Source organism: Cuculus canorus, chromosome 5 (genome assembly GCF_017976375.1).
Source record: "Cuculus canorus isolate bCucCan1 chromosome 5, bCucCan1.pri, whole genome shotgun sequence".
Classification (NCBI taxonomy): domain Eukaryota; kingdom Metazoa; phylum Chordata; class Aves; order Cuculiformes; family Cuculidae; genus Cuculus; species Cuculus canorus.
Window position 1 is genome coordinate 23,276,588 of NC_071405.1, and position 12,196 is coordinate 23,288,783.

General features: G+C 43.4%; 1 protein-coding gene across 1 annotated transcript; it reads left to right on the plus strand.

Annotated features, from left to right (window-relative positions):
* The first annotated feature begins 208 nt into the window (after nt 1-208).
* Nucleotides 209-11,351, plus strand: CALM1 (calmodulin 1). Its single transcript, XM_054066940.1, has 6 exons — nt 209-594; nt 2,962-2,992; nt 3,876-4,019; nt 6,084-6,190; nt 7,622-7,757; nt 7,987-11,351. The coding sequence occupies exons 1-6, from the start codon at nt 592-594 to the stop codon at nt 8,013-8,015; spliced, it is 450 nt and encodes a 149-aa protein (XP_053922915.1). The 5' UTR covers nt 209-591; the 3' UTR covers nt 8,016-11,351.
* Nucleotides 11,352-12,196: the final 845 nt, after the last annotated feature.

Genomic DNA, 12,196 nt, shown 5'->3' on the forward strand with positions numbered 1-12,196 from the left:
AGAAACGACGCCAACATCTGCGATCAGGGCGTGCTGCTGCTGCCTCCCTCGCAGGCTGCGAAGGGGCTGACGCGCTCCATCTCCTTCTGCCTCGGATCTTACCGGCACCGTGTGGGTGTTCGACAAACCCCCTACAACTGAAAAACAAGGCAGCCGCGCTCCCTTCAGCGCCCCTGCCCTTCGGGTTGCCTCTACTGACACCTCCACCCTTCCCACACCCTACCCCTCTCCCGGGGATGCTGCCCGGGGGAGCGAGAACGCACCGTCCCCGCCCTTCCCACGGGTCCCGGCGCGGGGTCCCGGGCGCGGCGCCTGCTCCGGGGGGAGGGGGGACGGACCCGCCGCAGCGCAGGGGGCGGAGCCTCGCGCGGAGGGGGTGGAGCCGCTGCCGCAGTCACCCTCGCACCCAGCGCGCCGGGGAGGAGAGAAAAAGGCCCCGCTGCGGCGGAGGGATACAGCGCTCACTATATAGCGGCGCGGCGCAGGCTCACAGCCCCAGCACTTCTCCGAGCCGCGCCGGGAGGAGGCAGACGCCGCCGCCGCTCGTGCCCGCGCAGTTCGTGCCGCCGCCGCCGGGCCCGCCGCCGCGCCATGGTAGGGAGCGACACCGACCGCGCGGGGGCCTCGCCGCGCTCTCCCCGTGCACGGAGGGGTCGGTGGAGCTACGCTGTCCCCGGGGAGGGTGGGGGCGGCGGGCTTCCCCCCCTCCCCCGCGGCGGGGCCGCGGCCCTTCCTGCCCCACTTCCTCCCCCTGTCCCGGGCTCCGAGGGCAGGGCCGGAGGGTGGGGGGGGCACCGCGCTGCGGCCACTACGCCCTCGCCGCCCCCTCCCCCCAAAAACGGGGCCGCCGCGGCGCAGCCCGTCGCCGTCCGCATTACATCATGTCTCCTCCTCTTCCTCCCCGCGCGCCCCCGGCTGCGGGACCGGGGCGGGGTTGGAGCCGGCCCAGCGCCCGCCGGGGGGCTCGTGGGGAGGCGGGGGCGCACTGCGGAGCCGCCCGCTCGCCCTGGGCGATGCCGGCAGCCGCCAAGCCTCCCGCAGCATCGGTGCCGGCTCGGGCGAAAGAGGGTTTTCCCGGCTGTTTTTCGCCTCCTACGGGGTCGTAGGCTGACCTCTAACCGCGTTTTGGCGGTGTGGGTGTTCCTGGGCTCTGTCTCCATCCCGCTGCCGGGGAAGGCTGACCTCAGTGGGGCAGGATTTGGTGACTGGGCTGGGCAGGGTGGTGGCCCCGGGCCCGGGTGCCTTTGTCCTGCGGCTGGGGAGAGCCGGTGGCGTTGCCTGTTGCTCGGGAAGGTGAACCCCACGGCGGGGTCGGGTTCCCGCTGCGGGCACCGCGGTGTTTCGAGATGGTGGAGATTTTTTAATTGGAAATGCGATTTTGAGAAACATCTAGTGAGCCCCAGCTAATGGGGCAGGGAGCCGGAGCTGCGGGGAGGAGGTTTTTGCCGAGGTGTGGCTCTGTTTCCTGTTCTGCGGGGCACTGAGTATGTTACGTAAATTCTTTAGATAATCTTCAAGTAAAACCTCCCCTATTCTGCAAAATGAGAAAAAGAGCGTGGAAAGCCGAACTGGATTTTGAACTCGAGTTGTGTGCTGTTATTAAAAAAAAAATATTAAATTTGAGTTCTGTCTCTAGTTGTTAACTTTTGTACCCCTTTCTGCCTACCCCATAGTGCGTGTGGGGAATTAAAACACTTAAACCTTGAAAGAAAAAAAAAAATCTGTGAACAACTCTTTACAGGTAAAAATCTACGTATGCCACTTAGTATAAACACATAGAGCAGACTTCCAGCCCTACCGTGTTCTCCTGAGCAAGAGCTTCGCAGATCATATAGCCTATTAATTCTCCATTGTATTTGTCTGTGAGGTGAAGTGGCTTTTGTGCTTGAATAATGGTATTTTAGGACAAAAGGGTTACAAGATGTCTGTTTTCTCTGACCTACAAAATTCTTTTCTCTGTTAGTAAAAGCTGTCCAATAAAACTCGTTTAAAATGAGTTAGTACCTTGTATCCTCCAGCATGTATGACTGTCATAGGTGTCTTTTCTCTTTTTAATCACTGGGAAACTGCATAGTTTTCCATGAAGAACTGGTTAGCTTCTTTTGAGTCCAAATAGCAGAGCATTTTATGATGTGCTATCCATACAGAGAGGCTTCTGGAAGGATGCGGTTAGCACAGTTAAGGTCTGGGAAAGCCTGTATAATTGCCCAGTGAGCCATATACCTTTGGATGCAGCAGTGGCCTCTTGATGTTCAGAAGGTCCCAGGCGAGCATTTTAGAACTTGTCGGTTAAAATTACGTATAAAGCAGCCTGCGTGTCAGTGGGAGGCATTTTAAACTGCTTGGCTGAATGGAAAAATAATATGATGCTTGAAAACTGGAATTTTCTTTGTCAGAGATTGCAAAAATCTCCTTAATACTGAGTGCTAATTTCCCCTGGTGTCGTGGCACAGACCTTTCTGTTAGGCTTGCAGTATGCTGCTGATGACTGATGCAGTGTGGTGGGGAGGGCGGACTTCAGCTGTCTTAGATCACTAGGTGGCAGGCTTGTTGTTAGCCCACTAGCGTGCAAATACCCCCATGCAGGATTGGGGTCACCGTGCTGCTGGAAATGACATCGGATGTGAAACCCCGAACGCATGTCATTAAGGATGTCAGGCCTCTGACGAATTGCGAGGAGCCTGCCCTGTGTCCTTCACTTGACCAAATCGGACTCTTTCAGTCAAAGGATGGCATGTCTGGTTCTTCATGTGCAGTTTCAAAATAAGTTAGCTTGTGTGCTTTTGGAAATGGCTGCGTGGTGTGGGTGAGGGGAATCTCCTTGCAGAGGCAGAATTTCAAGAGTTGAAAGCAGTTTTGTAAAAGTAGTGATGAATTCCTACTGAAGTCTAAAAGAAATGTCTTGTAGCTTGACATAGCTAGAGGTAAACAATGTTCTAAAATATTCTATTCTTTGTGTAGGCTGATCAGCTGACTGAAGAACAGATTGCTGGTAAGTGTCTTGATGAGAAATGATTAATTTTTTGCTAACTCTTTGTGACTAAGAAAATACATTCTCTGAAACATAGTGGGGGGAAAAAAACCTCTATTTCAGACCTGTGCCTTTTTATAAAAGTGCTTTTAAAAAAATCCAGAAGATTACTGGTTCATTGCCTCTCCATTTAGACTGCTTGTTCCTTGGACTACACGATGATTTTTTTTTTAGACTTTCAGACTTGAGCCAAGTCCTTCTAGATTTCTTGCAAACAGAAATAATTACTAGACTTTAATGAACTTCTTGGAGTTAAAGCAGACCTAGGTACTGTTTTCTAATAAAGTGCAGATAAACTTGAAATGGGAACAAATAAGTGTAAAAAGAATTTATTGCACATTAATGCAAGCCAACATTTTTTTAAGTAACTTCTGAATGTCTGTAATTCAGACTGGTGGGGAAAATGAGTGTTACCTGACCTTCTGAGACCAGTCATCCACTTGTGGCTGACATTATTTCTTACTGTCTGCTACGTTAAAAATAAGCGGTAAAAGACAACATTTATTGTTCTGTAACCCTGTTAATGGTGAAGGGAACCCAGTGGGTCCCTGCACTTATCCCAAGCAGCTGCTGTTTATGGTACAACTGTGCCTCAAGCAAGGTGTTGAAATGCATTACAGAGGTACAATGCAGATAACAGCCACATGAAATACGCTTCAATATGCTATGCAAAATATGTCTTTGTACTGTAATTTCTTCATTAATATTTGAATGTTAATTTTCTCAATACGTGGACAGTTAAAATGTTTAAGAACAGTACTAGATGTCAGTGCAGGGCATTTTTAGTGTTCAGTTTTCTAATGCTGGTGATGTTACTAAATGCTGGGACTGTTTCTGCCTCTAGAATTCAAGGAAGCCTTTTCCCTATTTGACAAAGATGGTGATGGTACTATCACAACAAAAGAATTGGGAACTGTCATGAGGTCATTGGGTCAAAATCCAACAGAAGCAGAATTGCAGGATATGATCAACGAGGTAGATGCTGATGGTAAGTGTGGGAAAAGTAGTTATTAGTGCTTTGATAGTCTTATGTATGACCTCTACACTGGGGCTTGGGCTGAATAGGGAAGATTCTGTGGCGTTGATCCTTTGAAACAGTTTCAAAATACTTGATAGAATCTAGAAGGGGTGTTGATTTTCTCGATTGCTCTGCCCAGTAAACAGTCAAAGATGTTGGCAGTATTAGCGAGAATCTTAAGAAAGAGGATGGGCAGAGACAAAGTTAAGCTGTGTCTTTAATGTTTTATGGGTCACAGGCTTCCAATTGCTACCTGACTTGCCCTGACCTGCTGTTAACCTGCGTTTCCACCCAGCTTTTCTGTGTATGTTTCATCAACTCGTGTTGGTTGTAGTAGTTGTACTATGTCTGTGGTTTTGTTTAAGGCCAAAAATGTGGTGGGAGTGGAACAGTGCTACACTTCAAAGGTGTTGAAAGTGCAACAGGGAGGGACCATATAGTCTAATATAGTATATTAGATCACTAATAGATAGGGGGGAGGAGTTGGAAGCAAAGGCAGGAAAGCCTTCCCATATCAAATCTATCAGTTATTTTAAATGGATACTAGAAAGGGTAGCTGAATGCTCTTTTTGAGACCCCAGACAGGCTAGCAGTTGTAAAAAGGAAAAATGCTTTCCCCTGCTCTGTGATGTCAAGGCTTTTGTATGTTGGTTGTGATAGTGAGTTTTCTCTAGCTTCTCTGTAAACAAAGAGTGAAAGTATGTTGGCAAGAGTATAGATTATCTGATATTCATACTACATTAATTGCAACTACTTTACTATAAGTGTAAGTTGACCTTGGTTGCTGATTCTTTGGTGCAGGTACTGAAGATCTTCAGGGTTTGCAGTGCTACGTAGAGTTTGTTTATAGTGAATTCTCTAGGGTACTATCTATGACGCTGCACTGGTTGATTAAAAATTAAGACACTGAGGACTTCAGATAAGCATGCCTGCCCATCTGTTCAAACTTGTTTTATGGCAGAATGCTTTGCTATTGTTGTACGTGTTCACCGAGGATTTTTCAAAGCTGAGTCTAAGACCTGTGTTTAGAGGGAGCTGGCAATGATGATAAATAAGCTCTGTATGTCTAAATCTGGAATCCCTAAGCTGCAGAGGTTTTCTTAAACTGCATTTATTTTAGCTTCTTTGCTGTGCTTACTCAGTGAGTTTGTACTTGTAGCTTGAGGGAAATGTATGTTTTAATTGCATGGTAGATTATTTTATTCCAAGGTTTTTGGCTGTAGGGCTGAATCCTGACTATACTAATCGAGTTTGTTGTGTTTTAAATAACTTGCTTCTTCACTATACCGCTTTTCTATTAGCTTTGAGCAGCCTGAATTGAGTCCTTATTTGAATGAACTTAAGCCTTAGGAGTGAGGCCTGGATGTTACCAGGGTTCTCAGTTTTGCAGTGAAATAGCTTTAAGAACACCTACTGCTAAGCTTATCAGGAATGACAAATAATTCCAGCAGCATCAGAAAAGCTGCCATTTGCAAATCCTTGTGCATTCCTTTTGTGGTGTACAACATGGTGATGAGGAAGCTGATTTGTAACAAGGAACAAGTATTTATGACCAGCTTAGTGAAGTGTGATTTTTTTGTTTGTTTGTTTGTTTTTCAAATTTCAGATATCGTGGATTTCTAGTGCCAGCTTTCTGAAACATTCGTTTTCCTAGAATATCCCACAGAAACTGGGAGATTTTGAAGAAATTAAAAGTTCAATTTTGGGGAGTGCTTTGGAGTAAAGAGAAGTCTTAGTATTGGTTAATCTTGGAGAATCAGGCAGATGTTTACTTGCAACTTTGGTGGCAAATGGTGTGGCTTGACCTGGAGAGAAGGCAACAATTGATTTTGTACTGAAGCATTGCAGTGACGGTGGCTACTGCACGTTGGGATAGCAAAAAGGAAGTGGTAGCAATTGAGGGAGAAGAACCAGTTCTATAAGAATGGTTTACAGAGTATGTCAGTCTTGTCCCTGGCTAAATTAAATGCCAGCTTATTTTTTTAATAAAGAGAAACATGGAAGTTTAATTTTTGGAAGTTTCTTTTCATTAAGGCAATGGCACTATCGACTTCCCTGAATTTTTAACCATGATGGCCAGAAAAATGAAGGACACAGACAGTGAGGAAGAAATCCGTGAGGCATTCCGAGTCTTTGACAAGGTATTAATAAAAATACAAAGTGATGTCTGGTTTTTCCCTCTGTTTTCTCCCTTGCCTAGAAGGGCAAAACAAGTCTTCTAATAGAAGCAGAGGAGTCGGAAATGGAACCAGGATTGTTGCAGGCTGGTCCTTCCTGCTTTATGCAGAAGGTCTAAACTTCATGCTCATCCATGAGGAAAGCGTTCTGGCCTTTCCTTAGGAACAGAGATGGGCAGAACTTGATGCTTGGGGTGGGAGTGGAGGGAGAGATATCTGTACCTTCTGACTTTGGGGGAGTGGGGGGTGTTTGCATGGATGCACAAGGTTTTATACTTACTTATGGAAGCTTGTGAAGCTAAGATGTCATCAATATTTAGAGGGACATAAAGTATTGCATGTTCTGTTTTCAAATGTGGACTTTGAGGTTGCTTTCAGGAAGACTTGAACTCAACTCCCTCTGCCTTCTTTTAAGGATACCTGGGGCACACATGAAGATCAATTACTGCTAGAACAGGGGTTCCCCTCTTTGGATTGCTTGGATATGACAGAAGTTGCAAGAGAACAGTGTTGAGCAATGGCTGGTGCAGCTGCTAAGCTGATGCACTCACATGTGTAGAAGAAGGCCTTGTTACTTCTCATTTTTATGGAAAAAAGTGTCAGTCTCTAGTACTTCACTGGAAGACGTGCTATAAGAAATGTTTGGTTGTTTAGTACTTCATCCATCTCGTGGGGCTATTTCTGCAGGCTGGATTTGTTTGAAGCCACTGCGTTAGCTTACCGACTGGTGATGGCTGTATGAACTCTTGCTCTCAGCTAGTGTGATTTTCCTGTAGATGGGAGAGGACAATTTCTGAAATGGTTAGGGATGAGCTCTACGTTTGGATGCTACTCATGGGAACACTGACTTAGAAGTGTCATCAATTTATTTATTTTTTTTTTTGCCACAAAGGTTTTCATGACTATGTGATTAGAATTTAAATGCTTTCTTTTGAAGTTTTTTTCCTTATCCAAGAAGCCTAACCTAGCCACCTGTGGCCTGACTATAAAGGTGGGACTAGAGAGAAGAGAAAGTTGACTTTATTCTTGCTGGTAAGGAAGTTGGTCCCTTTTTTTGGCCTTGCTTAGGCAACAGAGGCTTAAACAAAACTGTTTTGTTTCCGGTTGTATTTTTGAAGGCTCTTGAAAAGCATTAAAAATACTTTATCATAGCTACAAATCAGGCATGTAGTTATTCTTCTGTACAGTTATTGTACTGTAAAAATACGATGGTATGCATGCTTCACGAGGCAGTGGGACTAGGACATACTGTAGGGTTATACAGTGTACCAGGCCTGTATATCTGTCCCAGGTGCCATAAGCCTAGTTCAGAAGCAGTTACTGGAAACCTAGATGTAATTTCAGAGGTAATGTCAGGATTTTTGATCGATATTTTGTGCAACATTTTCCTTGCAGGATGGCAATGGTTATATCAGTGCAGCAGAACTACGTCACGTTATGACAAACTTAGGAGAAAAGCTAACAGATGAAGAAGTAGACGAAATGATCAGAGAAGCAGACATTGATGGGGATGGGCAAGTCAACTATGAAGGTAAAAAGATGCTTGGCTCAAAATGATTACTCAGATTGAGTGAAAGCCTGTTGCATAGGGCATTAGTTTCTAGTATTTGAGATGCTGGCTTATTTGGTTGTCCACTTCTGTGGACAAAACTTTAGATGCAGTGGAAAGGGCTTTTTTTTTATGCCAAGTGTATTTAAGAGAAGGCTTAACTTCCAGTACTCTGGAGACAGTGAATCACAATGACTTTTTGTCGTTTCAGAATTCGTACAGATGATGACTGCAAAGTGAAGAGACCTCCTTTACACCTTTTTTCCTCTAGAAGAATCAAATTGAATCTTTTACTTACCTCTTGCAAAAAAAATGTTCATTTATTCATTCTGTTTCTGTATAGCAAAACTGAATGTCAAAATACCTTCTGTCCACAAACTGCATGTAATGGTTGGTGGTCCTGTTCCCAAGAGATAAACATCAGTTTTACAATATAAATAATTGTACTACCTTGAAAATAAAAAAAAAAAAAAGGAAGCACTTAGTGAACTCAAAAGTTCCATTTGCTAATGACTATTACACTGTTTGGGCTGGCCAGTTTTTCATGCATGCAGCTTGACAATTGAGCACAGTCAGACATTTGTATTAAAAGAAAAAAAAAAAACCAACCTAAAAGATCCACTCTTTTGTTGAACAGTGGATTCTAGTTCAATTTGTAGTATAAATTGTCATAGCTGGTTTACTTCAAAATTGGTTTATACCTCAGGATGGTATGCAGCAAAATGGTTGAAGGATGCAAAACTTAGCGAAAATGCCCTAAAGGTTGAATGGTTTTCCTGTACGTAGCAGTGTGCTCCAAAAATATGATGATCTTAACTATGGATGGCATGTCGGTTAAAATACTGGTTTAACATTGTCTGCATTGCACTATAGTGAAACGGGTGTCGGGCTGTTACCGTTTGCAAAATTTTTAAAAGAAATCTTCACCAAGGGAGCATCTTTGGACTCTCATATTTTTAAAACCTTCTGTACCATGACTTGGAGCTGGCGGAGTAGCCTGTGGACTTCAGCACAACTATCAACATCGCTGTTCAAGATATTACAATTTATGTCCATTCCAAGTTGTAAATGCTAGTCTTTTTTTCCAATAAAAGACCATTAACTTAAAGGTGGTGTTAAATGCTTTGTAAAGCTAAAATATATATATATAATTGAGATAATAAACCAAAAAAAGCAGTAGGAGGGAAGTGTTTCTATGAATGACTTGCTGCTAAATTATAATGCACATGTATGCAATAAGTTACCCCCTATCTTTTCAAGATGGCAAGAACTGACCTCCTGTAACCCAAGACCTTTGCTATAAATAAATGAACTTGTGCTTGCCTTTCATATTACGACAATGTTAATTTAGTTGGTCTCAAAAGTCGTGTAATGCTGACCTGTCAACTATCAGCACAGAAGTAACACCTCATTTCACTAAAGTGGAGAGCTGTGAGCATGCATGTCAGTACTGGGGAAACATGTATAGGTTGCTTTTGGTTTTTTTTGACAGGTTATAGAAAACAGTTGCAGAATTCAAACACCATGGACTTCATAGATATCTATGATTCTCAAACATGCCAAAACTGCATACCCACTGAAATAAAACAAAAGGACATTTCTTTTACAGTATGTAGGAAAACCCTGAGCCTTTTTGGAAAGTGGGGCTGTTATGTCTTTACTATCTTCTCTTGACTATCTTCTCAAACACTTGCATGAATTTCGTGGGGTGGAGAAGAGGGCTAGGGTTAATTTAAAAAAATCATCTTGTTACTTCTGCTTTGCATGCACTAGCAGTGCTTAGTCATTCCAGGTCTCCAAGTAAGTGTTCTCTAATCCTTCAGCTTCCCCATGAATGAGTGGCAAAGCAGCCGTGTCCACTCTTCTTTGTTTGAAAGAAGAATTTTATTTTTTTTTTTAAATAGTAGAGCCTCCATGTGGAAGGCTTTTGTGCTTGGGAGGGAGGGACTACAGCTTAATTACTTGACTGTACATTTGCTTCCAAGAGTAACTGGAGTTGCAAACCTTAATTGCTTAATTGCCTTTGGTTGTGGAGAGTATTGATACTATCTCTTGAAAGAGATGCAAGTCTCCATTCATCCTGTCTAACTGAGGTGCCTGTGTTAAGAACTTGGTTGCTTGAAATGCAGCTTTGCTCGGTGGGGGTCAAGTGACACCTCCAGAAGGCAACTGAGATGATGCCTTCAATGACTTCTTCTTTTAAATTATTTTATTTTTTCCTGGGGGCTGGAGTGAGTTCTGGGTGATGAGGGACCCAGACACCTTAACCAAGTGCCTAAAAGTTAGATGGGCTGAATGTAGGCAATTTGTTAGATCTCTAGTTATTGCAAAGGCTTTTTGCTGTGGTGATGGGAATGTCTGACTACCATTTGAAAGGAGTCTTGCACGGCAGCTACAGACTGGTACTTCAGTAGTGCTTGAGAAAAGCTGCACTGGTTCTGTAGACCAGCTTTTAAAGAGAATGTATTTGAGAGGCAAGGTAAGAGCAATGGTTGCTGCTCTGAACTAATTACTTCTGCCTGGGTGTGCAGAGAGGTCTTATCTAGTAGGTAAATGCTTCTTACCATCTATCTGTCATTCACTCATGGTTGGTAGGGTAGTTCATTTAAGAACAACTGCTTTTTGCTTATTCAGTGTGCTCTGTGCTTGCTAGCAAAGAGACCTCATTCCTGCAAGAGGTTCTTGGCTTGATTAGAAATTGTCTGGCAGTGTGCAGTGTTGGTATGCCCTGTAACTGAATCTGCCTGGAGGTATCTAATTATTAACTGACTTCAGTACCACATCAACCTCGAGTAAATGTATCCTCTGTACAGGACTAGCTCTGTTCCCTTCTGCATAGTGAATATCTAGAGAAATGAAATGGTGTCATCAAGGACATTTTTGATTTTTTTTTTTTTTTTTTTTCCTGTGAGTGTGTGTGTGTGTGGCTTTGGCTTCTTCCAAATGTGAAAGTGTGGGCTGGATACACTTGGTGCATGGCTTAGAAACATGGGACTGGAAAGAACTTCCTGGGTCATCAGATCCAGTCCCCTGCTATTGCAGGCAACCGTGTCATATAATCCTTTTAATAAACTGATCAAGCTTAACCACCTGCTTGTAAGTGGCTTGTTTTCATGGAAGTTCTGTAACTCATGTTGCTCTCAACTGATGCAAGTAGTATATGAAACATGAAGTTAATCAAAGGTCCTCCAGCTTAGCTTTAGGTTTACCATTACACTTACTTAACTGACTTTCTCAAGCCTGTTATTCTTTGCACAACACTCAGGAAAGTGTTGAATCTTTACACCCCTTGCTATGAATAAGAGTTGGTGTGCTTGCTTATTTTTTTTAATGGAAAAGATGGATGTCTGGCTTGTTGAAATTTGTTAGAGATGTTAATTGTCAAGGCAAGAAACAATTGAGTTACTTGTATTTGATACATAAATTTAAGGCTAGAGTATACATAACCATTTTTAAAATACATCAACTTGCAGTGTAGTTTTATATTTAATACTGAAATTGTACTGCTAAAGTTTAAACTGCTGTTAATCATATTCCTCTTCTGATCATAATGAAAAAATAAAGGGTAAGAAAATGCTTAACATAGATTATTCATTATCATGCTTATTTTATTAATAATTCAGGCACTGAAACATCTCCAGATGCGGGGCATTTGTTTTGTTTGCTGGGGTGGGTCAAAAGTGGGGGGGATTACTGATGGGGCAAAAGATTCTTATCCCTCAACCATTTGTCACGCTTGTGTAGCTTCAGAAACATAGATGCTATCAAGAAATTACCTTACACTTTATCAATGCATTAAATGCATGTGTGGGTGTGGGTCTGGTCTGTGGGCAGCACACGGTGCAGCAGGTCCCAGCCCCTGCGCCCTGCCCAGGTGAGTGGGGAGGGGGGGCGAGGCTATGTCTTGGTCCCTGTAGTGCAGTGCACTTGTGATGTGAATGCAGATCCTTGTTCCCATATGGCACCATCCTAAACTAAAAACACAGACTTGGGGTTTAGAAATAACAGAGGAAATGCAGCTAGTTTTTTCCCTACCATGAAACTAACTGGAATGCTTGTCTTGCTGCAATCCAATTAGGGTTTTGTTGGGGCATTTTGGTTTGTTTTTAAAATGTAATGACTAAATGAAATCTGACAGAAAGGACTGGGAGGACCACAGCATGTCTTCTGACCACAGGCATCAAGCCCTCAAGCAAGGATCGGCAATGAAGGCTGATGCCGTGTCTCTCCTGAATGACATCTAGGAAAGCAAATGGTTTACTTGCAAATAGGGCTGGTGGACCGCTTAAATCAGTAAGACAAACACAAAAGTTGTGTTGGATTTTTATATAACAGCTTTGCAAATCCAAAATATTAAAGTTTTTTTTCTGTTTTAAATCTGAATACAAGATTTTGAAGTAATGAATTTGATGCATATGGAT

Bases quoted from the DNA above. Each gene is read 5' to 3' on its own strand.
- CALM1 (XM_054066940.1), top strand. The intron at 6,191-7,621 runs GTATTAATAAAA...TTTTCCTTGCAG, and splicing joins CATTCCGAGTCTTTGACAAG to GATGGCAATGGTTATATCAG. The intron at 7,758-7,986 runs GTAAAAAGATGC...TTGTCGTTTCAG, and splicing joins TGGGCAAGTCAACTATGAAG to AATTCGTACAGATGATGACT.